This window comes from Miniopterus schreibersii (assembly GCF_964146895.1).
Source record: "Miniopterus schreibersii genome assembly, chromosome: 10".
In the NCBI taxonomy this organism is placed as follows: Eukaryota; Metazoa; Chordata; class Mammalia; order Chiroptera; family Miniopteridae; genus Miniopterus; species Miniopterus schreibersii.
In genome coordinates, this window is record NC_138110.1 from 74659901 (window position 1) to 74683573 (window position 23673).

At 46.3% G+C, this 23673-nt stretch overlaps 1 protein-coding gene across 6 annotated transcripts in view; it reads left to right on the top strand.

Annotated features, from left to right (window-relative positions):
• Positions 1-23673, top strand: part of RIN2 (Ras and Rab interactor 2) — a 148501-nt gene that overhangs the window by 113252 nt on the left and 11576 nt on the right. For all 6 annotated transcript variants that reach the window (XM_081150160.1, XM_081150164.1, XM_081150159.1 and 3 more), the window contains 4 exons: positions 733-844; positions 3604-3676; positions 8618-8709; positions 12132-13277. In XM_081150160.1, the coding sequence (XP_081006286.1) occupies positions 733-844; positions 3604-3676; positions 8618-8709; positions 12132-13277 (1423 nt within the window). The remainder of the gene's footprint in view (positions 1-732; positions 845-3603; positions 3677-8617; positions 8710-12131; positions 13278-23673) is intronic.

Genomic DNA, 23673 nt, shown 5'->3' on the forward strand with positions numbered 1-23673 from the left:
TAAAGCACGTGTCTGAAGACATCAGGACCTGGAGGGAGCTGTCGAAAGTGCAGTGAGTCGGGAGTAAACGGACTGCAAGCCTTGGTGTTGTCTGCGGTGAATTTCAGAGCACAGCTACCCACCTTCCAAACGGAGCAGTCGGATCTGGGCTCCAGGGGATTGTTGCCATGCCTGGTCTTGCCATGTCATCCCATTTTCCAAGAGAAGCTAGAAATTCAGATTTTAATGTGAAAAACAAAACAATAAAAACCCTCCTGTCTATTCGTTGTTGACAACAAATTCGAATCTCTATCGTAAATACACCCATGAGCCAAATTAGTCACTGAGCTCCCAATTATCACCCATAGTCTTGCCATGTTGCCTGTGTTTCAAATCCAGGTTTCATCAACCAAGATACCAAGATACCCATATAAGGCCAAGCTAGAGAACGTGTCATGCAAAAATAGTCACTGAACTGAAAATGCTTCTGCAGATTAAGGGAGCTCTTAGCTTATGGAGAAGGTTCTGTCCAAGGGAAAGTGGGATTCCATGGAAGTCAGTTACCAAGGAAATGCATCTATGGAATGCTTGCTGCATATCACCCCTTTCTCAGGGAACAGAGTGCCCTGCACTGAGCCTTGCAGTTCAGCTATAAAGGGGACTCTATTTGTGGGTGTTAGATATACAGAAAATCATATGCCCAGGTTCCAACCTTCTAGATGTTTCCTAAGCTTGAATTTTTTTCCCTCCTAGATTTTCCTGGTTCATAAATCCACCAAAATGCAGAAGAAAGTCCTCTCACTTCGCCTGCCCTGTGAATTTGGAGCCCCGCTCAAGGAATTTGCCATTAAGGAAAGCACATACAGTAAGTGGTCACTGGGTGGTCAGGTCCTGGTTGACAGGAGGGCCTCAGGCTTCTCGAGCAAGTGAAAAGATCCTGTGCTTTGAGGCAGACAGACATGGATCTGAGTTCTGGCATTGTCGTTTGTTCACTGATGGGGCAGGTAACATACCCTAGGAACCTCGGTTTTCTTGTCTGTATTTTGGGCTGATCGTAACCTCAGAGAGTTGTTAACAGTTCAGTTAAACAACCTACGTGCAAAGTGTGCTGCCTGTTGCTTGGCGTAGGGCAGAGGCTTAACGGGTTGGCTTCCTCGCCTCCTTCCCGGGAAGCAGAGCATGGATTTGGTGCCCAGGTTTGCTGATGACTAAGCTGCGGGGCAGGCTGTCTCTATGGGATCTAATCCTGAAACATGTGTCTGCACATCTTTGTGAATAATCCTTGAGCAGATGTGTCCCTCCAGGCAATCGCTGCTCAGTTTTCTGTGAAATGCAGCAAATCAGAGGCAGGATCCATCCCTTTGGAAAAATTAACTGAAGTTTTGAGGGGAGAGCAGTGTTCAAATAGCATTGTTTTTCTTCCTGCTATTCTTTGGTTACTGGAAATGTGAAATATCAGGGGGCCAAGTTTTAAATTAAGAAGGGAACACATAGTTGTGAGGTATTGCCAGCCTCCCAGAAGGATTGAAAGAGAGATCTGCACCCCAAAGGGAAAGGCTTCATGGAAATCACAGGTTAGCAGGCTGAAGTGTGAAGGCCAGGGAAGCGGGTTTGGAAACCTGTTGACTGTTTCAATAGCAAGACTGAGTCCAGGATTCTCACTTCTCAGTTTTGACTGAAGGGAGCCTCGGTCCCTGCATTTGCAGAACCTGAAGGTATCAAGGTCAGTTTAAGGGCAGGTATGGAATTCTACTCAGACCGACCTTCCTAGTCTCACTCAGCCAAGTGGCTTTTAATTGAGTCTGGAGGAGACATTTCCAGCAGAAGTGAAACCTCCCAGCCTCAAGTTCAGCTGGGTCCCTAGATGTTTTCCTCTAGGTCTCTCAAGGTCACTGATGCCAGGGAAAAACTTCCACGTGCAGACCCAGGAATAGTCATGAAACCTGGTGAGTGATCCATACCAGTTTATTTACATTAGGAAGTAATCAGAAGATAGATTTCAAACCTACCGTTTTAAAGATAATGAATTAAATATTAACTGGAAAAGGCAGTGCTGAATTGGCTTTCGGAAGTCTGCCAGCCAAGAACTTGTTTTTAAGTATCTTCTAATATCCAAAGTTAACCATGACAAGTTAGTCCGGAAACCCCATTAGTGGCTTCTTGATGTTCTTCTTAGGTCCCTCCCAGCTAAAGGGTTTCCTCCCTCTTTTGTCAAGATCCCTGTCACTTCTGTATTCCTTCCCATGGCACTTAAAGTGGTTTGAAGAACTACTACGCACAAAGCAGGAAGGTAGCCATAGCTAGTTGCCACAGGCCCTGGTCTGGCTGTGATGGCCCCTTCCCAGCACCTGTCTTCTCTACGAATTGAGAATTGAGGTGGATTGGAAAAGGAAGGACCTGCTATGAGAACACACAGCTATTTTGTCATAGCACCAGGAAAATGTGGTTTAATAATAAATACCACCTTATATTTGTATAGATTGTTTTCACATAAATTACTCCATTTTTTAAAAATTTCAGTTCCCACTACTACCCTTATGGCAGACAAGGAAAGTGCTATTATTGTCCATTTTACAGATGAGAAAACCAAGGCTTAGAGATGTTAACCCACCCCAAGTGGTTCCCTCCTTCTTAACTCACTAAATCGTGGCGCTCGTGTGTGTTTCTGTCGCTCTCTCGTGGTGTATGTGTGGAGGCATAGGTGTGTTTTGGCTGCTACAGAAATACCGGATAAGCAAAATAATACCATATAAGCAAATAATAAGCAAAATAAATGAAGACATGGAGTGTTATAAAAGGGAGAAAACCTCATTTGCTTGAGGAAATGAGAAATCTTCACAAAGCTGAGGATATTTGGAGTGTTTGGGGAAGGATGACTGCCTGAGTGGCACCTCAGCCAAAATGGCATGAGGAGTGGTTGGCAAATACATGAATATCTGAAGCCAAACCTCACACTCTTCCACCATTTGGAAGACGTACAAAGTGGCACATATCTCGCCAGAACATCTCGTCTCTGTGAGGAAGCTCGTGAGCTTGGTGGTGGCAGTGGTGGTGGGTGGGGGCATTCTATGTAAATGGGCTTTAGAATTTTTCAGACTGAATTTAAACAGAAGCTGACTTATGGAGATCTTGTGTTATCTTCAGGCTTTGTGCGCCTTCTTCCCCGTGTCTTTACCAGACGTGGCCTGGTTTGGCAAAGGGGAATGGAACCCTGGGGGTCCATCTCAAGAGGGCCAAGGGCAGTGGGGGCCTTGGTGTCCTCAAGCTCTGTCATATGCTGATGGCCTCTCACTCCAGCCAGACTCACCCCTTCACCCCTGCCCAACTTTGCATTCTGAACTTAAAAAAAAAAAGTTGTGCAATTTGAGTGTTCCCGTCTGTTTACCAGGATTGGAGCATGTGCTCCGAGTGAGTCAGGGGCTGAGTTTCTAGGCCATCTACTCTTCATGTCCTGTTTCCAGCTGACACGCACCCTCCTCACAACTGGTTCCGATAAGCCGCACAATAGTTGTTTGAGAGCCCTGGGATGGTCCCATGCATGCAGCAGGTGACAGTGGAGGGGCTTTCCTTTCCTAGGACATGCTCAGGGACACTCAGCTGGTTTCCAAAATCTCTCTTTTCCAGCCTTTTCCCTGGAAGGCTCAGGAATCAGTTTTGCGGATTTATTCCGGCTCATTGCTTTCTACTGCATCAGCAGGTAAGGCCTCTCTTTCTCATGATTTTCAACACCTGCTTGGTTCGCAATGTAACTGGCCCGAGGCTTCTTGATTAAAACAGGGCAGAGGGATCTAGGAGGCTTCCACTTATTAGATGTCACTGGAAGGATTAGCTACTGAAATAAAATGGTCACCAAGTCCACTGTGCCAGGCTTAAGACCAAAATAATTACCCTTCCCCTTCTTAATGAAAAATCTTATTAATTAATATGATTATTGTTCCTCAGCGGCTCCCATGGCTCCTTTTATGTAGAACCATCGACTGGGGGAAACACACACATGCACGCACATGCTCCTACACACACAGAGAGAGAAGGGGACCAGTGATGTGAACCTGTAACATTGGAAGGTCCTTGATACTTTTCCTGAAAACTCTTCGAGGGGTACAGTTCATTCTAAAAACATGGGTTCCTTAAACCAGCCTATACATTGTGCATCACTGTCCTTCAGGGCTGTTGGGTGCTCGTGTCCTTTCCATCACTAAAGCCACTGCTTCGGTCAACATGAAATTAAGCCAAAAATCATGAGGATCACAAGTGTCAGGAGGGCGCGAGTTGCATGAGATTCTCTTCTTTCTTTCTTTTCTTTCTAGCCATCACAGTTTTTCCAATCAAGTGTTTTTTCAGCAATTAAGAACCCAAACCCTTTATCTGCGGAGACCGACATCCCCCACTCTGAGCTCAGTTGGCCTCCTTTGCTTTTCTGTGTGACTGTTGCGGCTGAAGAGTGGCAGGGGGCAGGGCTACTAATGGTTGTTTTCAAAGATCACGTCTCACAGCCATCTCTTACTTGGGATGGGTTTATTTTATGCTAATTTAAGAGTCAGGTTTTTTCTCAAAGACTGAGTTAGATGTTCCTTGTGTCTTTGGACTAGGCCCTTCAGGGGCAGGCACTAAGCTGTTTGCTCTGGGAGGCCACCAGGCCAGTGGAAGCCACACAATCAATGGCTTTAGGGTGGGAGATCATTTCAGAGGGGCATCCCTGTGAAGCCTGCCAAGGTGTGGGCAGGAGCCCTTGGCTTGTGTGAGGAAATCTGCTGCCCCAAGATGGGAGGCGGGTGGAGGAACCTCCACCTTCCCCAGGGGACCGCACCTGGTCTGGCTGGAGGCTGCCCAGGCCCTGGGAGTGAATTTCAACACTTAACATGCCGGTTACAGGTGAAGTTGGCCAGTGGATCACTCTTCATAGTTTGCTTGTTGGTGACTGTGCTGTTGCTGTGAAAGATTGTCACACCTATACCACAGCATTTGGCAGCAACACACAAAAGATGCCATCTCTCCCCTCAGTGTTCATAATAGCCCGGATGCCTCTGTCCAGGCTGTTCGATGATTGAAGGAGGTAAAGTGCATGAAAGCCTTTTATAAACTACAAAGCAGGATGTGAATATAAGGTGCTTACAGAAAAATCCCTGCCTCATTTTATGACTAGGGAGACCTGAGATTCATTTTCCTATTTTTTTCCAAAATGCAGAGGTTCTTGATGTTTTTGTTTCCCCTTTTCATCATGTTACTCATTTACTTAAATCTGTGTTCTTAAACGACTTGATCCAGTCCTACCAAAATATTTGCAAAATGTTCTAGTTGGTTCGAAGTACATGAATATTTCAAGGCGAGAAGGTGACTGGACTGTCGGCTCTGGTATTACACAAGCACACGTGCACCAGTCACGGGAATTCACGGATCACTAAGCCTGTGCTTTGCCACATCAGGAGGGCACTTTGCAAAGCAGAGTTGAGAATACCAACGGCGGCGCACACCATGGCCAGCAGTGCCCCGTAGCCCTCTGTCCGTTTGGTGTAATCAGTGTCGTGTAGGGCGCTGCCTCACAAGCTTCTACCAGAATCGCCGGGACTCTGTTAGAATGGAGATTCCGACCGAGGGGGTCTGCGCAGCGCCTGAGGTCCCATTTCCAGCAAGGCCCAGGTGATGAGGCCATTGCTGTTGATCCTAAACTGCACTTTGAGTAGCAAGGGGTTAGCAGAAATAATTATCATTATTAATTATTAAATGTGATTATAATTTCAGGGGCTTTCTGCATCTGCGCTAGGCACCACACATACATCAGTTCTCATCCTCATGGTAACCCTGAAATTAAGATCGTGAAGACTGTGTGGCTTGGAGAGAGTGAGAGACTTGCCCACATTCAGTGAACCAGTAGCAGACACTGGATTTGAATCCAGGCCTGCCGTGATACCAAAACTGATATTTCCCCACTAGCCAGCACAGATCCACACACTTGGGGTCCAACACACCTGAGTTCCACTTCATCCCACATTAGCTCTGTGAGTGGGTGCGGGGACCGATCCATCTTTGTCATTCCTATGGTCCTAATCTATGGAATGGGGGACATGTCCATTTCCTCCCAGGGTGTATGTGGGCCCCACATAAGGTAAAGTACTTGGTGCAGTGAAGTAGTAAGAGTTCAATAAAGTTAGTTTTCTCCCCTTTAGAAATACACATATAGAGCAAAGTTAAAATAAAAAATAAATTTAGAGTATGCATGTGCTAAGACTCTCGGGTGAAATGTTTATACCTGAGATAGCTTTATTTTGTCAGTGATGCAAATTTTAGCATCAGGGCCCCTTTACTTATCAGGGTGTAGGTGAGAAGGGGGTGCCCCCATGTGTGTGTGTGTGTGTGTGAGTGCTTACCTGTGTGCTTGGAGGAGATGCTGGGCTGTGCCCTGGCTGGCACAGTGGGAGAGGACTTATGGACAACATCTAATTTTCTAGTAGATCAAAGCCAAAAACCACCCATTAGCAAATGGCAGGTGTGGTTTCCTGTCATATATGTCATTAAGAAAAACCCAAAACAGTCATGTGATATTTAGGCTATAGGTACTGCATTGGGCAAGGTAAGAGCTGAAAATATACCTAGGTTGGCTTTGTTGTATGTGGCTTTTCTCCCCCAAATTGCCTAATGAAAGTAGATATGAATTAAGTTGGTGCAGCCATAAAAACATATATTTGCATGATCTGTCGGCGTTACAGAGTTCTGGTTCCCACTGATCTTCATGTGAGATTATAATCAGGGTCAGCATGTCTCCCAGGGTCAGACAGCAGCTATTACAGATGCTGCCATCCCCTGCGGCTCCACCTGCTTCATCTGGAACAGATGCAAGGGGACAAGTAAAAGGCGGTGCCCACAGCCTTTGGGGGCAGGTGAAAGGGTCTCTGAAAGCAGGAGGTGACCCAGGCGTGACACCCCAGGAAACAGGAGCCTCCTGTCACCTCCTAGCATTTTTGTTAGCAGTGTGTTAGAGCCCTCGTGACACTAGTACACTTTATTTATGTTTTGCTCTTTTCATTGACCTTTCTCATTTGTTATTCACTGTCAGCAGCTTCAAGTGTTCCAGAATTCTCAGTCATCCAGATTTAATCCGACACAGCCTAGAATGTTGCCTAATCTCATTGTAAACAACATGTTTTTTGGTATAGTCTTTTTCTTCAATGGAAATTTTCAGGGCATCTTGTGTAGACAAAACACAGGCAGAAGCTGCAAGCTGTGTCCCTCACTCCACGGTGGCCCCTCGCCGTTCTTCATATGTGCCAGACTCTCTCCTACCCTGGGGCCTCTGCACCTCCTGCTCCCTCTGCCTGGCAAGTTCTTTTCCTCGCAGTTTACTCCCTGGCCACCTTTAGATCTTCAGTCAAGTGTGATCTACTCATGGGGCCTTCCCTGGCCAACGCTCACACTTGACCACCCTTTATGATTCCCCCTTTGCACTTTATTCTTATCCATGGCACACATTCCCCTCTCACATATTCTATGAATCGCACAATTGTTTATTGTCTGTTGTCCACTGGAATGGAGCTCCATGCAGGTGGCGTCTTTTGTCTGTTTATTTTCACACCACCTGGAACAGTGTCCGGCACATCATAGATGACTATAAACACTTGTTGAATTAATGAATTCATTGCAAGACCAATATCACCACTAAAAACCACACACCATTGTTACTGAACATTCATCCATTCATGTACTCAAAACACACTTTCTCCCTGTCTGTATCAGGTGAGGCATTGCGCTGAGCCCTGTGGGGAATTAGCTTAGAGCATGGCCCTCACCCTTGTATATGAAATGAGCACACGTTTATCAAGCCTGCCTTTACCCTTTCTGAGGAAGCAGGAGATCACGGTCCATGCGTTTACTAGGGGCGAGCGACACTATGCCCTGGATATGGAAGCACCCTGGCGTCAGCTCAGCATTTTCTTGTTGGGCCTGTTAGTCTGCGATGCTGCAATGCATGTGTTGGCCGGTCTGTGCTGCTTGGGGGCCGGGTTGGTGTGTGAGGTCCTGTAGATTTGTCTTCCTGCTCCAAGTGTGATCACAGGACAGCAGCATCGCCTGGGAGCTTGGCACAAATGCCCAATCTCCAGCCTCATCCCGACCTTCTGAGTCCGAGTACGCAGCATAGCAAGACGCCCTGGGGTTCATGTGCACTGCCTTAAAACACAAGAGGAAGTCTCATCTCAATATTCACTGAGAATCTGCCATGTGTAAGGCAGTGGGGTAATACATGTTGGTTTAGGATTGCGCATTCCTGCCCTGGGAGTTGGCGTCCAACATTCAGAACATCTAGCAAATTACTAATAATGTTTTACGTCTATGATAGATCCACCAACATATTCTACGGTTCCAGTATTAACTCTCAGTACATTTTAACTCACCAGAAAGGAAATCTGGTCCTCACTAGATACTGAGACAGGCTTGCCTCTCAGCCTGTCCTGGGTGGGTTACTGCAGGCAGAAATTGTAATCCCACGGTCCTATCACCAGCAAAGACAAGTTCCCGTTAGGCAGGATTGGATGCCTACTTAGGACACTTCAAATAGTTTAAGCTAAAATATGTCTAGGATGGAAATAAAAGTAAGAGATAGAAACATGACATGTAATTACAAATATTCTCTTTCTTGAAAAATTAGGGACGTTCTGCCGTTTACCTTGAAGTTGCCTTATGCCATTTCAACAGCCAAGACTGAGGCTCAGCTCGAAGAATTAGCCCAGCTGGGACTAAGTAAGTGGGGGCCCCTGCCCAGGTCTCTTTTGAAATGAATCCATGGAGCCGAGTCAAGGTTGGGCTGGCTGATGGTACATCGTTACATCGAAAAATAATCCTGATCTCCATGGCCAAACTTCAGGTCCAAGAGGTTCCCAAATCACATCTTCTGAGGGTCTTTTTCTAAGTCAGATGTTGAACCAACCCTCAGATGCCGGTGCTGAGTTTGCCTGGGTAACCCCCAGAGCCCCCACAGCGTCTTAGAGTTTGAGCTCTCCAAAATGCCCCAATGTCACGCAGGCTTCTGCAGTGTGTCATTTCTTTCCTTTCTGTGGCATCTTGCTGGGGAGAGGCAGTGCTGACAGAAAGCGAGGCCCGGCCCAGTGCCTCTCAAGTGCTCGGGTTTGGTTCTAGAAGAACACGGGCATTGGCAGCACCCCTGACGGCGCGGGCATCTGGAGTGACACCTGTCGTGCTTCCTCTCTTGTTCGGCCCTGATCCTGGTGTCCTTGGCCGTGCCCCTTCAGCTGCCGGGCATCCTCGCTCTGGCCAGCACTTGCTCCCCCTGGTGCCTCTGCCGATGCCCATAAGCCCAACACCATGCTGCTGGGCAGTGGTTGATGGCGGATTGGGACATACAGTTCACCCAGTTTCACTTCTTTGTCCCACTGCCCTGGGGAATTTTTGTGGGCTTAACTTTTACCAAAAAAATTTTCTGCTAGATGAGAAGGGAAAACTGTCTGAAGATTGTAGGGCTTCAGTCTTCAGATAAACAACCAGGCCTTAGTATTTGTTTGCGACTCCGAAGTGCATATGCCAGGATTCCTAAGACCTAAGAAACTATGATATTTGACCCAGCAAATAAGAATGTATGTGTTTCCCCTTTGGCATATTTTTCTGTTAAGATAAACTTATTTTGAAGCAGGTGTCACTGCCGAGGGAACCTGCATAATTCATAGAGAAGCCTGGAGGTAGATTCAGATTCTGCTCTGAAACTTGGGTGGCTTACAAAGGATTGCCGTGTGTGTCTAAGGCCTGTCTGATGGGCAGTTGGGTAGTAGGACTGGGAATCAGAATCCTGGTAAAAATATCAGGGCTGAATAAATGTCCCTGCTGAAAAGCTACACCATCTCCTGCAAACTGAGTTTTACACACCTTTGAAGAGAGTTTTAAACAGTTCCTGAATGTTTGTTAATACGGTCAGCTAGACTGTAGGGCCCTTGAAGACATGCATGAGGTCTCAGTTTCCTCTGGTGACCTCCATCCTCATAACTCCTGGTTCGGGGTTCAGCGTGCACTGTATGCTTTGTGCCAGGGCAGAGGGACTGAAGTGTCGTGGATAGCGCTAATGTCCTGCAAAGATAAAGGCAAAAATAGCTTGTTATAGCCCTGGCCAGGTTGCTCGATGTCTCTCTCTCTCTCCCTCTCTCCCTCTCTCTCTAAAATCAATAAAAACATATCCTCTGTGAGGATTAAAAAAAAAAAAAAAGCTTGTTTTAGTGGCCACTAAGCAGAAGCAAATGAGATTAACATTAATTAATATATATTCAACTCGTAATTGTCACTGTACACATTACCCATTTTGTGAAGAGATAGAACTTTTTAAAAATCTGTACCTCGTTCATTTGTTCGTCCAAAAGCTATCCCTGAAGGGTCTGCTATGTGGCAGGCACTGTGCCTGCACTTAGGGTTCAGAGGTTAATAGTGTCCATCTCCTCCTCTCCCCCACCGAGGGTTATAGTCTCTATGGGGGGAACACAGACATGAGCTAAGTCTTCTAAGCCTTAGAGACCTTTCAGCAATGACTGTCGAAGTCTAGGGAGGGCCCAAGGGTGGTGGGAGCAGTTCCACCGAGACCCACCCTGGCCAATAGAAATGCACATAAGGCCAGCCGGTGTGTAATTTTTAATTTCCTAGTAACCACATTATAGAAAATTAAAAAGAGTCAAATGAAATTAATTTTATAATTTATTTAATGAAATATATCAGAAATGTTATTTCAACGTATAATCAATGTTAAAATATTAATGAAATATTTTACATTCTTTTTTTCATGCTAAGTGTTTCAAATCCAGTATGTATTTTATCCTTACATCACATCTCTGTTTAGGCACTAAATTTTCAACAGAAATGTATGATCTGTGTTTAAATTTCATTAAATTTACAGTTGAAAAAGTAGATTCACATACCCAAATTCCAAACCTGCTTAAAAGTTTTCAACTGAACTGAGCATCAGTTTTTAAATTTGAATTAAGTAACATCAAATAAAATGTAAAACTGAGTTTCTCTGTTGCACTCGCTGGATTTCAAGTGCTCAGTGGTCACAGGGAACTGAATGTTGGCTCTCCTGTTGGACAGAATAAGAGGGAAGGGAAGGAAGGGTGAGAGAAAGCAGGTGACACAAGCCCCATTATCAGGCGTGTTTCCGTCACAGACAAGGCAGGGCAACTGCTCCCAATATCAGCCTCTCCCCAGCCCCCTGTGACCAGCCATTCTGGGCCCATAGGAAAGAAACGCATTTTCAGCAAACACAGCAAGGCAAAGCTAGAGAGAGAGGATGACCTATTCCAAATGGAAATTACAACAGACACATTTACCCCACCACTGCCTCCCTCGATTTGCATGGGAAACCGAGACCCATCTGTAAGGGGGACACTGGGAGCGGAGCTGCAGTGGGCAACGTGCACGTCTCCACGGAGCGTTGAAGAGGTGTAGCCCTGGTGCGGAGGTTATAGGATTTGGGTAGGGATGTGCAGCAATCCACGAAGTTAAATAGTTGAACTTGGGCTTAACATTTGCATAAGTTTGCTGTCCTTGTTTTTGCTGATGGGACCCATGAGTACATTTTTCCTCCTTTTGGGGTTTTAATGCTGAACATGTAAAACCCCAACCAGATTGTGTAACATCCCGCAGGCCCAGCTGCTGCTCCTGCCCATTAAAGGGGAACTGTGTGGAGGACACCCCCAGGAGAAGGGGACTGGAAAGGGTGCGCGAGTGCTTTGAGAGCGCGCTTGGTTTTTGTAAAGCTGGGGAGCCCCACAGCCTTTTCCAAGCTTATACTGTAGAAACAAAACAAAACAAAAACCTGTATTGGGTTCTTTTTTTCCCTCACCTGTGAAAAGGCCGGGCTTGGCTTTGTATGTCGGCCAAAACCATTTCTCAGGGGCTTTGAAGGTGAAAACCCCTGGAGCCTTCCTATGAGCCACAGCTGGGCCTGGCAGCATTTCTCCCCTTTCCAGTAAGGGAAATGCAGTTAAAGCACACACACAAAACACAAAAACACAAAAACAAACGAGCGAGGAAAACCAAGCGCAGCGCTCCCCCTCCCCCCCCAAGACAAGCATTGTCATGAAAATGTGCTTTTTTTTTTTTTAACTTGTGAAGCAATGACCCCAGTGTACTTTATTTACATTCTTGTGTTCACTGATAATGACTTTCAGATTTTTGGAGCTCTCCAGCTGACAACAAACCCCCAAACCCTCCACCTCCCCATAGGCCTCCCTCCGCAGCCGCAGCCGGTGCTTGCCCTGCCTCCCGCCAGCTCTGCCTTATAAATGGAGTGCATTCTATAAAAACCAGGACGCCGTCGGAGCTGGAGTGCAGCCAGACCAACGGAGCCCTGTGTTTCATTAACCCTCTTTTCTTGAAAGTGCACAGCCAGGACCTCAGCGGAGGCCCGAAGCGGCCCTGCCCCAGGACTCCCGACGCGAATGGCACCGAGAGGCCTCGGTCCCCCCCACCCAGGCCCCCGCCGCCCGCTATTAATAGTCTGCACACAAGCCCTCAGCTGTCCAGGCCCGAGAGCCGGGCGGGCACGCCAGAGACAGTGCACCAGCACAGACCCGGGGAGGCGGCTCCGCCCGGGAGCAGGCCGGCCCCCGTGCCCCCGCCCCGGCTGAAGAAGCAGGCTTCTTTCCTGCAGGCGGAGGGCGGCGCCAAGACCTCGGCCGGCGGCGGGCCAGGCCCGGCCCGGGAGCCGCAGCCGCAGCCGGAGCCCCGCGCAGCTGGCAGCCCAGGTGGCGCCCCGCCCGCGCCCGCCCTCCCGGGCCATTGCCCAAGCGCCTGCCCCGAATCCCGGTCGCCGTGGCATGGAGGCGGCGGGCAGAGGCTCAGCGACATGAGCATTTCCACTTCCTCCTCCGACTCGCTCGACTTCGACCGCAGCATGCCCCTGTTTGGCTACGAGGCCGACACCAACAGCAGCCTGGAGGACTATGAGGAGGAGAGCGACCAGGAGACCATGGCCCCCCCCATCAAGTCCAAGAAGAAGAGGAACAGCTCCTTCGTGCTGCCCAAGCTCGTCAAGTCGCAGCTGCGCAAGATGAGCGGCGTGTTCAGCTCCTTCATGACCCCGGAGAAGCGCATGGTGCGCAGGATCTCCGAGCTGTCCCGGGACAAGTGCACCTATTTCGGCTGCCTGGTGCAGGACTACGTGAGCTTCCTGCAGGAGAACAAGGAGTGCCATGTGTCCAGCACGGACATGCTGCAGACCATCCGGCAGTTCATGACCCAGGTCAAGAACTACTTGTCCCAGAGCTCGGAGCTGGACCCCCCCATCGAGTCGCTGATCCCCGAAGACCAAATAGGTAAGCCCCCACCTTGCCCTATATATATAGATGCGCATATGACACAGTAACCTCGGAGGACCGTGCACTCTGTCTTAGCTCCAGCGAAGATTTCTCTGGAGTTCAGATCAGCAGCATGCGCCACCCTGCCCCAGTCTTGGGTGGAAACTGAGCTTCTCAGAGCGGACCCCGCTTGTGCCTGGCCCGGCCGCTCCCTGCCAGCCTGGGAAACGCGGGAGCGGCTGATGGGAGCTGCAGACTGGTTCTGATCAGGGATCAAGTTTGCTGTGCCAGGGCCTGGGTGCTCCGTCTGACTTGGGGCTGTGTGTATGACACGACTGTTGAGGGGTTTCTGAAAGCGGCTCTCTGCGGGCTCCCCGCTGCCCTCGGAGAGGCAGTGGGCGCTTTGCTCAGCTTTGTTTGGGAAGGACTTTTTATTGAGGTCTAGCTTACATTCAGAAAGGTGCACAGATGACAGTGCAGCTCAGTTACGGAGGGCATGGCCAGCGTCCAGAAGACCCCTGCCACCCCTGGCCCAAAAGGGTAACCACCCTGCTGCCTTCTAATCTTACAGAATTCAGTGACAAGCCCTGTTTTGGAGTAAGAAATTAAAAAGTTTATTTTGTGTACCTTTAAAATAAGTAACAATGTGGAGGTCACATGAAAGGTGTTTTCTCTGAAGTCAGGGGGAAATACTTTCTTTATAACCTCATGGAAGGGCTAAATTGGTGGTTGCTTTGGCCAAGGAAAACGTGAATTTGGCAAACACTCTATTTTTCCAGGGCGAGAGTGTTGAAGGGATTTTTTTTTTCCTCTCCCCAGAAAGTTGACTCTAAAAGACTAATTTCAGAAACACCCAAAATAGCTATCACACACTTCGCGGCAGTTCATAAAGCTAAACACAAATTTCTTCTTTCTGATTGGGTCTGTTTGTCGAAAGTAGTAAACAATATACAGTAGAGAGTAGCGCCTCTCTCTCTCCCTCCCTCTCTCTCTCCCTGTCTCCCTCTGTCTCTCTCTCTCTCTCCTTTGAGTGAGTTTCAGCAGTTCTTTGATTTTTCTCACAACGGAATCAAAGCCTTGTTTGTTTTTCTGTGGTTTGAGCCTGGATCCATGAGGCGTGGTTAGAGCTGAGCTGTTGCTGAAGAGAGAGAGAGGCTGGAAGGAATGTGCCCTTGTGATGTGTCTTAGAATTGGAAAAGTCTTCAAGGAGAATCAAAATAACCACACAGACCACCTCTCCCCCCCACCCTACCCCACTAGATCCTGCTTCTCAGGGGAGACCAGCTCAGATATAATGTTAACAGGGACCCAGAACCTACACCAGAAGCTTCCCCTGAGGAGGCCCAGGGAGAGAGCAAGGCAGGCGCTGATGTCAGCCCTGAGGTATGTGGCAGGCATCGCCAACCAGCCTGCAGAGACAAGGCTTCCAAGGGGACAAGGGCCTTCCCTTCCTTCCCTGCTGATGTTGTCAGCACCAACCCAAGACTGGCCCCAAGAAGCTCTTCTGCCAGCTTTTTTTAAAATCCACACCCGAGGATATACATGTTTTTTAAATTGCTTTTGAGAGAGAGAGAGAGAGAGGAAACAGGAGAGAGAGAGAGAGAAACATCAATGTGAGAGAGAAACATCGATCAGTTGCCTCCTATACCTGCCCTGGCCCAGAATTGAACCCACAACCTTTTGGTGCATGGGACACAGCTCCAACCAACTGAGCCACCCAACCAGAGCTTCTACCAGTTTCTTTTGATGTGAAGTTCAGATATGTCACTTGCTCTTGGAGTGCAAGGCCTCAGTTTCTCCAAAAATAAATACACACTGTGCTGCTTCAGGAATATGCAGCCTTTAATTTAAACTCTAAGGTCATATACAAGAAGGGAGGCCAAGATTCAGTGAAAAACGTACTATCATAAAAAGATATTTATGTTGACTTAAAAAATAACAAATGCTCATCTTAAAAATTATTCGTAATATACAGAGACATATAAAGAAGAAAATAAAACCCCGGGCAAGTTCCACTGAGCTAAAAACAGCCACCACACACACACACACACACAAAACCTGCTACTCTCAATGGTTGTGTCATGGAGAATTTGCGGTCTGTTTGGATTATCCTTTAAAGCACTTTCACCCCAAAGCCCGGCCATTTAGAGGTTCTTGAATAAATATTAGCTGGCTGGCATCAGCTTCACTATTCTGGTTGGAGAATGAAGCCAGTGAGGATAAGAGGTGCGTTGCCATGTGCGCCCCTTCTCTGCTCATTCCAGGGTCACATCCGGGGGGGGCAAAAGTAGGTTTACAGTCATGAGTATGCAAAACACGGAATTTATTCTTTTATTATTATTTATTAATTACTGTATTATTTTCCATACGAACAACTGTAAACCTACCTTCGCCCCACCCTGTATTGTGTTTCCCTTTGGACAGTTATCCACTCCTCTCACCCCCACCTCTCCAAAGTGGTACATTCAGAAGAACAAACAGATGCTCTAACGAAAAGTGTGCACAGTTTCGGGTCCTACTCAAAAGCCCTGGGATCGGTAGCATCATCAACAGAGTGAGGTGTACTCACTGTTGGTGTGTCCCGCCCAGTGAACTACAGACAGGGTGACATTCCTCATCGGTCCAGCATGTGTTTGTCATTGGTGAGTCTTTATATCATACCACTCTTTTCAACCAATGGGGAAATGAGTCCAAAATTCCTGATAGTAAAATCTCCACTATGCAAAACAAGTATTATGGTGGTTAGTGTTTTGATTTTATTCAAGCAAAATAATTTTTATTTCTCATTTGATGTTAATCATGGAAAATCCCTCTGTTTTCAAGTCTTATTTCAAGAAAAACAAAATTTCTACAACTCCAAAAGTGTTACTAATCTCAGATTTTCTATTTTACTTAAACTGCCCACCACAGACTATCAATGATACAAAAAAGCCAACTGTTTGTATTCATAAAAATCAATAATGAAAAACAAGACCATGCTGTTTTACTTACTTTAATGGCTGTGTACTAAAATGTGTCATTGTTTGAAGAAAAGTCTTCTTAAACTGAATTCCCACATATGTCAAAGAGAATGTCAACTTACATATATGCGTGTGTTCTTATTAGAGAAATACTGAAATGTGTTTAGATACTAGAGCCCATAGTCTAAATAAGAAAGGGGTTTGAAGGGATTTCCTAGGAGTTAAACAATTATAAACACTTTGCTCCAGGTGACATTTTAATAAATGGGTAAGTCTGGCTCAAGCTTTAATATCTAGTGTCACTTGTTTTTAATTCACAGTTTGGTTTAAGCCCTTGAGTTATTATGTGCCCTTTTAAAGATAGTCATTCCGAGAGATGCAACCAGAAAGGCATATTCATGCCAAGTTGCGATCAAAGCCTTGGATCTGACTTCTGATCTAGTCTAGTCCATGTGACCATATTCCTGGGAAGGCTCGAACCTCCTGGTACAGTTTAGAAGGGGTGGAGAGAAAGGAGAAAGTTTGGCCTTGCAGCATATAGAAAGAATGCCTATATTATTTTTGAAAATCAGTTTAAATAGATAAAAGACCAGCAGCAAGAAGACCACCTCTCTTTCCCATGGGGCATGGGGGAAAAGTCTGGCTCTCTAGAAGTCTATGCCCTAGTGAAGGCAACAAAGGACGCTGAGTTCACAGGAAGGGGGAGGAGCGGGTGGAGGGGTGGGAAAGCAAGGCCTGGGGAATCCGCTCGGGAAAGGCAAGGAGCCCCCCAGACAGGGAACAGCATGTGGAGAGGCACAGAGGGCCGCGGTACTGTTGGCTTCAGCAAGAACATGGGCTGTTTGCGGGGCACGTGCTGGGAAGAAAGAATGCGAGCAAGGCAGGGCGCATCCCCAGGATGTGCCTGAGTCATTAAGGTAGTGGAGAGCATTTTAGAAAGCTCACGCCAGCGGAACTCCAGCAATCTCTCCAGCCCAGATCCAACCAGTCCAATCAGACGCTGGCCGTAAACACCAGCAGACCAGCGTGACAAGCCAGGGTGCCAGGGGCCGGGAGCGTGCCTGGAGTGCGCAGACACATAGCAGGGAGAGCAGTGCGACCTGAGCGCTCCCAACTTAGTAGAGCAAAGCAGTGGTGAACCCACCCACCCTTCATTCTACACTCCTTCTCATCTGAAATGGGGCTGGGGGCTCTCGGTACCCATCACTTTGAAAGATGCACAGCTGCCCAGGATGATCAGCTCATCTGTGGGTTTGAGCTGTTGGACAGGGACAGAATGAGGCTGTGACAAAACTCAGGGAGTTTCAGGGCAAGAAAACCCAGAGGGCCAGACTTCAGGTCTTCTGTCTTTGTACCGATGGATGGGAGGGGCTGAGGGAGAGAAAGACCCACAGGAAACTAGGTGGCTTTTCAATTAATTTTTCAAAGCACTTTCAGTTCCCATTGCAAACCAAGCAAACCACAGTTGACAGAGAAAAAAACAAAATAAAACAGACCTGCATCATTAAACCTGGTGTCCCTTCTCAAAGGCATATACACCACACATTCAAAAGGAACAGAGGGAGCCCTGGCCCGTTTGGCTCAGTGACTGGGGCATTGGCCCACGGACTGAAGGGTCCTGGGTTTGATTCTAGCAAAGGGCATGTACCTCAGTTGCAGGCTTGATCCCCGGCCCCAGTTGGGGCGCATGTGGGAGGCAACCAGTCTGTGTGTCTCTCTCACATCGATGTTCCTCTCTCTCTCTTTCTCTCTCCCTCTCTCCCCCTATTCCACTCTCTCTGAAGAGCAATGGAAAAAAGATCCATTTTTAAAAGGTGAAAATTTAAAAAAAAAAAAGGAACAGAGGGAATCAATGGCTTTTGCCCACTGACTAGGTGTCAGGTGCATATGAGGTGCTCATTGTATGAGCTCTCACCCAGCCCTCCCAGCAATCCAATTCGGATCCTCTGTTCCCATTTTACAAATGAGGAATCTGGGGCCTGGAAAGGTCATCTTGAACTTCACATCTGACCCGAGGGCCACTGGGACACCCGGTGGTGGGCTTTATGAGTAGTTTGTACAGAGGATTAGCAAAATGCTGTTGTGGCTGCCTGGGTGTCACATCTTAGCTGTGTGAGATGGGAAGGATCAGTTTCTTGGCTGAAAGGCAGGAGTGTGTGGTGGTTCAGAGAAAGACTCAGGCTGAATGCTGGGTTGGAAGGCCCAGCTCTGCTGCTGATGAGCCATCTGTACTTGGTCACGTGTCTTCCCATATCTGTGCCTCAGTTTCTCCGCATGGAACATGGTGTGCTAGACATCACTGTGCCTGCCCCACTGACACTCACCTGTTTGATTTCCAACTGCCATTACCTGTGAAATTTTACCTGACACTTTCTCATGCGTCCTGAACCCTTGTCCAGGGTGGATGGAAGTGCCCTCCCCAGCCTTCAGGAGCAGCCCTCAAGCAGGGACTGAAGGGAGCAGGTGTATAAATGCCCCAGCTGCCTCTCCTCCAGTGGGACAGCTCTAAGGCATGCTCTGCACTGTCTTGGACTTCCTAGCAGAGCCGAGCTCCGGCTGCCCCCAGTGATAACTGGCTTAGTAAAACACACTACGTTGGCTGCCTTCCCTCTTGTCTCACTTCCGCAGTCCACTACCAGTGCTCCCTGGGCTCACCTCCCAGATGAACTACTCATACTCAAGTCCTTGTCTTATGGGTCAGCTTCTGGGAGAACCCAACTGAGACAAATAAGGATTATGTACTCATCTCAGTTGAATTGTTGGAAAGTATGTAACAGTGCTTGGAACTCATTGAGCACCACCTATTGTCAGTTCTAATCCTTAATCCAATTATACAACCAAAGGAAAATACATTAGCACACAAAGAAAAATCAACTCATTCTGCCCTTGTACAGAGGGAGGCCCTCATGCCATCTCCTGACTTGTTTGCAGTAGGAATAACCAGGCTTGCATTTCATCTCTACCATCCGAGGAAGTCATTTGACTTCCTTGCCTCGTGCCCGTGTGCATAGTGAGGAGGGCACTAATTCCTACTTCAGAGGACTGAAGTGTGGATTAGCATACAGTGAGGTCATATATGGGAGCCCCCTTAGAATAGGAGCTGCACAAATAGATGCCCAATACATGTTAGTGATTATAAACATTTAAATTTCACAGTTTGAGTTTCCTACAAAGAAGGCCCATCTCTCTTGTCATGAGCTCCTCTTTGTACTACTTTACTTTATTAAAATTATCAGAACGCTAGAATCTTTGTCACGTAACTTTAGGTTGCAGTCTGTACATTTGGAATAATATGTTGTTTAGACTCTGGGTTCTGGTAGAATCCTCTGGAGAATATTTATTTTGTACTGTTTTGTTTTAGCAATCAGTGAGATTCAGACTGCTGGTTCTGCCTCGCCTTCTATGGGCAATGATTACTATGGCAGTTCAGAAGTTCGAGGCAATGGCAGTGAGAGAGGTGAAGTGATTTGGCCAAGGTCACTTAGAAAGATAGAGTTGGGCTGGCTGCCAGGCCTCATGCTCCCAGTGCTTTCTAAGACGCGCATTTTCTCTGGACTTCACCTTCACCTCTCAGGCTCTCACTTCCCCCTAGACAGCATTGGGTAAGCACCATCCAGTCTTGTGATGGTTCCCTGTCTGACCCTCCAGCCTTCTCTGGAATCAGTGTTGTCAGTCAGAGTGAAGCAACATGGAGAAGGCTTCTGTCTTCCATTCCTCATAGGAGAGCGATCACTCAGAGGATGAGAGGGAAACACATTTAACCTCTTTTATAAATAACTACATCAGGTCTCATTAAGGTGAGAAGCATTCAAGCAGCTGCCATGCTCTTTACATCCCCCCCTTATGGATGAGCTTTGGGGACCGTTGATAAGATCCGTATAAATATTTTCAGAAAATTTGTTTCCAGGTTTGATCATTCAGCTAACATTTTGTTTATAAAATTCATAATACTGTAGCTCAAACTATTCTCTAGTATTTTTTTGTTTGTGGATAAATACACTTAACCCCAGACTTCTTGGTTTCGAATTCTGGCTAGCTATGTGACGTTGATCTCGTTGGGTTTCAGTTACCTCATCTATAAAGTGAAACCCCATGGAGCGTGTTTGCCATTTGAAGTCAGTGCATGTAAAGTGCCTAGAATGGTGTCATTTGTTCTTGCAGTCTAAACTTTTTTGTTTTCTTGGATTTAAAGCAATCAGAGATAATAGAAAACAACAGATGGTGATTTATAAGAAGTGTGAACATTCTGGGTGTTTGTTTTTTTCTGAGCTAGTCTTCATTCTGAAAGATTTTCTGTTCCTTTTGTTTACTCAAATCAGTTTTCCCTATTCCTTCGTAAACAGAGCCTATTTTTCTTATTAGAGGAAACCAGCTGGGTCCCAGGTCCCTTGGACTTTAATATTCCTAATATATATTAAGGATTTGTGGTGGGGGTTAGAAAAATTTCTGAAAACCAATGCGAAGGGGGAAGTCTTATTTCTAAATAAAGGCCTTTAAAATGGACTAAAAAAGTCCAACACTGGGAAATTTGTTTTTCATTATGGGTTTCAAAAGAATAGGCACTTGGCAATGGGTCCTAGGTTTCAACGCTCCTAACAGATTTCCACAGCCCCATTCATGGGTAAGGGTTTACAGCTCAGAGGCTGCATAAAGGACTCACTCAGCTTGCTGGGAAGGAGCTTTCTGCCTGTCTTCCCCCAGCACCAGAGCAGCACCTTCTGGAGACAATTTGTATTAATGCTCTGGCCAGATATGACTAGGCTCACCTAAAATTTAAAGTTGCCCTTGAGGTTCAAGGAGAAAATCCCAGGCTGGTCTCCAGTTGTTTCTCTTTGTTTGACTTATACATGGTTATTGAGGCTTAACTTACATCCACAGAGTGTGCATATCTTAAGTGCTCAGCTCAACCAAATCTCATGTGTGCACACATGTAGCCACCACCCAGATCCAGGTAGTGTCTCCCCATAGCCCCATTCATTCCTAAGGGTAGCCGCCATCCCGACTTCTGTCCTCATAGATTCGTTTTGCCCACTTTTGAACTTTATATAAATGAAATGCTAAAGGAGATCCTCTCCTGTCTGGCTTCCTCCACACAGCAGTATATCTGCGAGGTTCATCCGGTCGCTTCTGGAGCAGCAATGTCCTGTTTCTCATGGAATGAATCTTCCATTGCCTGAATTCCATTGTACAAATATACCCTTGTATCCAATCCATTGGGATGGGCCTGTGGGTTGTGTCCAGTTTAGAGCTATTATAAATAATGCTGCTCTCAACATTCATGTACAGTCCGAGTTAATGACTGACATGATTTCCCTCCCCCTTTGGTGACCTCATTCTAACGGAGTCACTTATAGTCATGCATGTAGCTTTGGAACCTTTGGGTGGAGAGGAATAAACTGGCCAATGTTGATAAAGCACCTTGAACTTTAGAATTAAGAAATTATTTACTTTGGAAAGCAGTAGGATTGGTTGTTTAAAATAGTTGTGCAGCCTCAAGCAAGTCATGAGATATCCCCAAGCCTCAGTTCTCTCATCTATAAAATGGCCATAATATCAATATTATGCAAACGCCATAGAGTTGTAAGAATTAGATGACAGGATGAAATAAAGCACTTAGAGCCTCACCCAACTAGGCGCTCAAGGTTCACTGCTATTACTGACTTTTCATTGTAATAAAATAAGTAAAGACAAAGATGCTATGAAGTTGCACAAGATTATTAACACAACATAACCAATGGAAACCAAGTAATTTGTTTTAATGCCAAATGTCAAGTAAAAATGTTGTTTTCTTCTCACTTTATAATCTCTTTTGCTTCAACTTGAATTTCTATAGTTAAATAAAGCTCTCTATTTAAACAAAGAGATCTTCTGGGTTGGGTATGGAAGTGGAGGAACAGAGAAAAACTTGGGCAAGGGAAGCTGGTCACTGTGGGGTCAGCATTAACTATTGGCATCCTTTTAACTTTGGGTTATGGGAAAGTTGTTTTCGGTGTTCGTGCATCTGCCTTAACCCTTGACCTTCTAATAACAGGGAATAGTTTGGATTCAGTGTGATCTGATCCAGCGTCAGGAATTCTAAAGGCCAGAGAGATCACCCAACTATTCCCAGTCTTATAAGTGAGCGGATCCATGCGCTCCCAAATGAAATCACATTGAAGTGTCAGGTTTTAGGTGTGGTTACTACCCAGGTAGCTCTGATGAGAATTTGCAGACATTTGAGATTGAAAAGCTAATGTTGAAAAAGTGGAGAGCTGATTATTGTATAAATCACCTTCAGTCTGGATTGCCACATCTATGGTCCTGGTCATTTTACTGTCAGCCAAGAAAGCTACTCCTTTGGGCAACCATTCAAAGAAAGAGGGAGAAGTAATGCCTCGAGCCTAAAGATGTTTCCTAACTCTGAACAAAACCACACTTCAACAATTTTACCTTTAAATCATTTCCGACTTACAGAAAAGTTGCAAAAATATACCAAGAAATCATGTCTGCCCTTTGCCCAGATTCCCCAAATGTTAGCACTTTGTCACATTTTTATCACTCTCCTTCCTCTCTGTTTACACACATGCACACGCATGTCCATGCCCATGCACACACACGCCCATGCATGCACACACTCCCATGCACACACACACACCCACCTCTTTTCTGAACCATTTGAGAGATAGTTTAGACATTGTGTCCTTACCCTAAGTGTGTATTCCCTAAAAACAGAAACATTCTGTTAAAAACTACAGTTGTTGGTGTTAGGCTCACTAGTTAGAACATCGGCCCTCAGATTAAAGGGTCCTGGGTTCTGTTCTGACCAAGGGCACGTCCCTTGGTTGCAGGCTTGATCCCCAACCCCAGTCGGGGCACCTGTGGGAAGCAACCAATCAATGTGTCTCTCTCACATCAATGTTTCTCTCCCTCACTCTCTCTTCCCAATCTCTCTGAAAAGCAGTGGAAAAAATATCCTAGGGTGAGCATTGAAAAAAAAAAACTACAGTAAAATTAACACTGATTCAATATTAACTCTGTTCCCTAATCTGCAGACTTTATTCAGATCTCATGCCCCACAAATATCCTTTATAGCAAATGAAATAAATAATTATTTTTTGGTCCAGAATCCAGTCTAAGATAACATGTGCATTTTGTTGAATTTATTTCCTCAGAAAATATTTTAAGGGATCTTGAACCCTCACTATTAGAAAGTCCTTCCATTAAAATAACATTTGCTTGCCTGTCAACTCAGTGATCAGTGGAAGAACTAGGTCCAAAGAATGTCTTTTGAAGTGTTTGCTTGTGCTTATCGGGGAGGGGGGCATAAAAGCAGTTAAAACAAATGTATTTAATTGCATTGATTGAATGCAAGAGAAACTAAGGATTCATTAGGGGACATTTTTCCTTCCTGGCTTTACAGAAGGAAAGGCTGGAGTGCTGCTCAGTTGCGTGGGAGTGAGGTTATGACTTGCCCG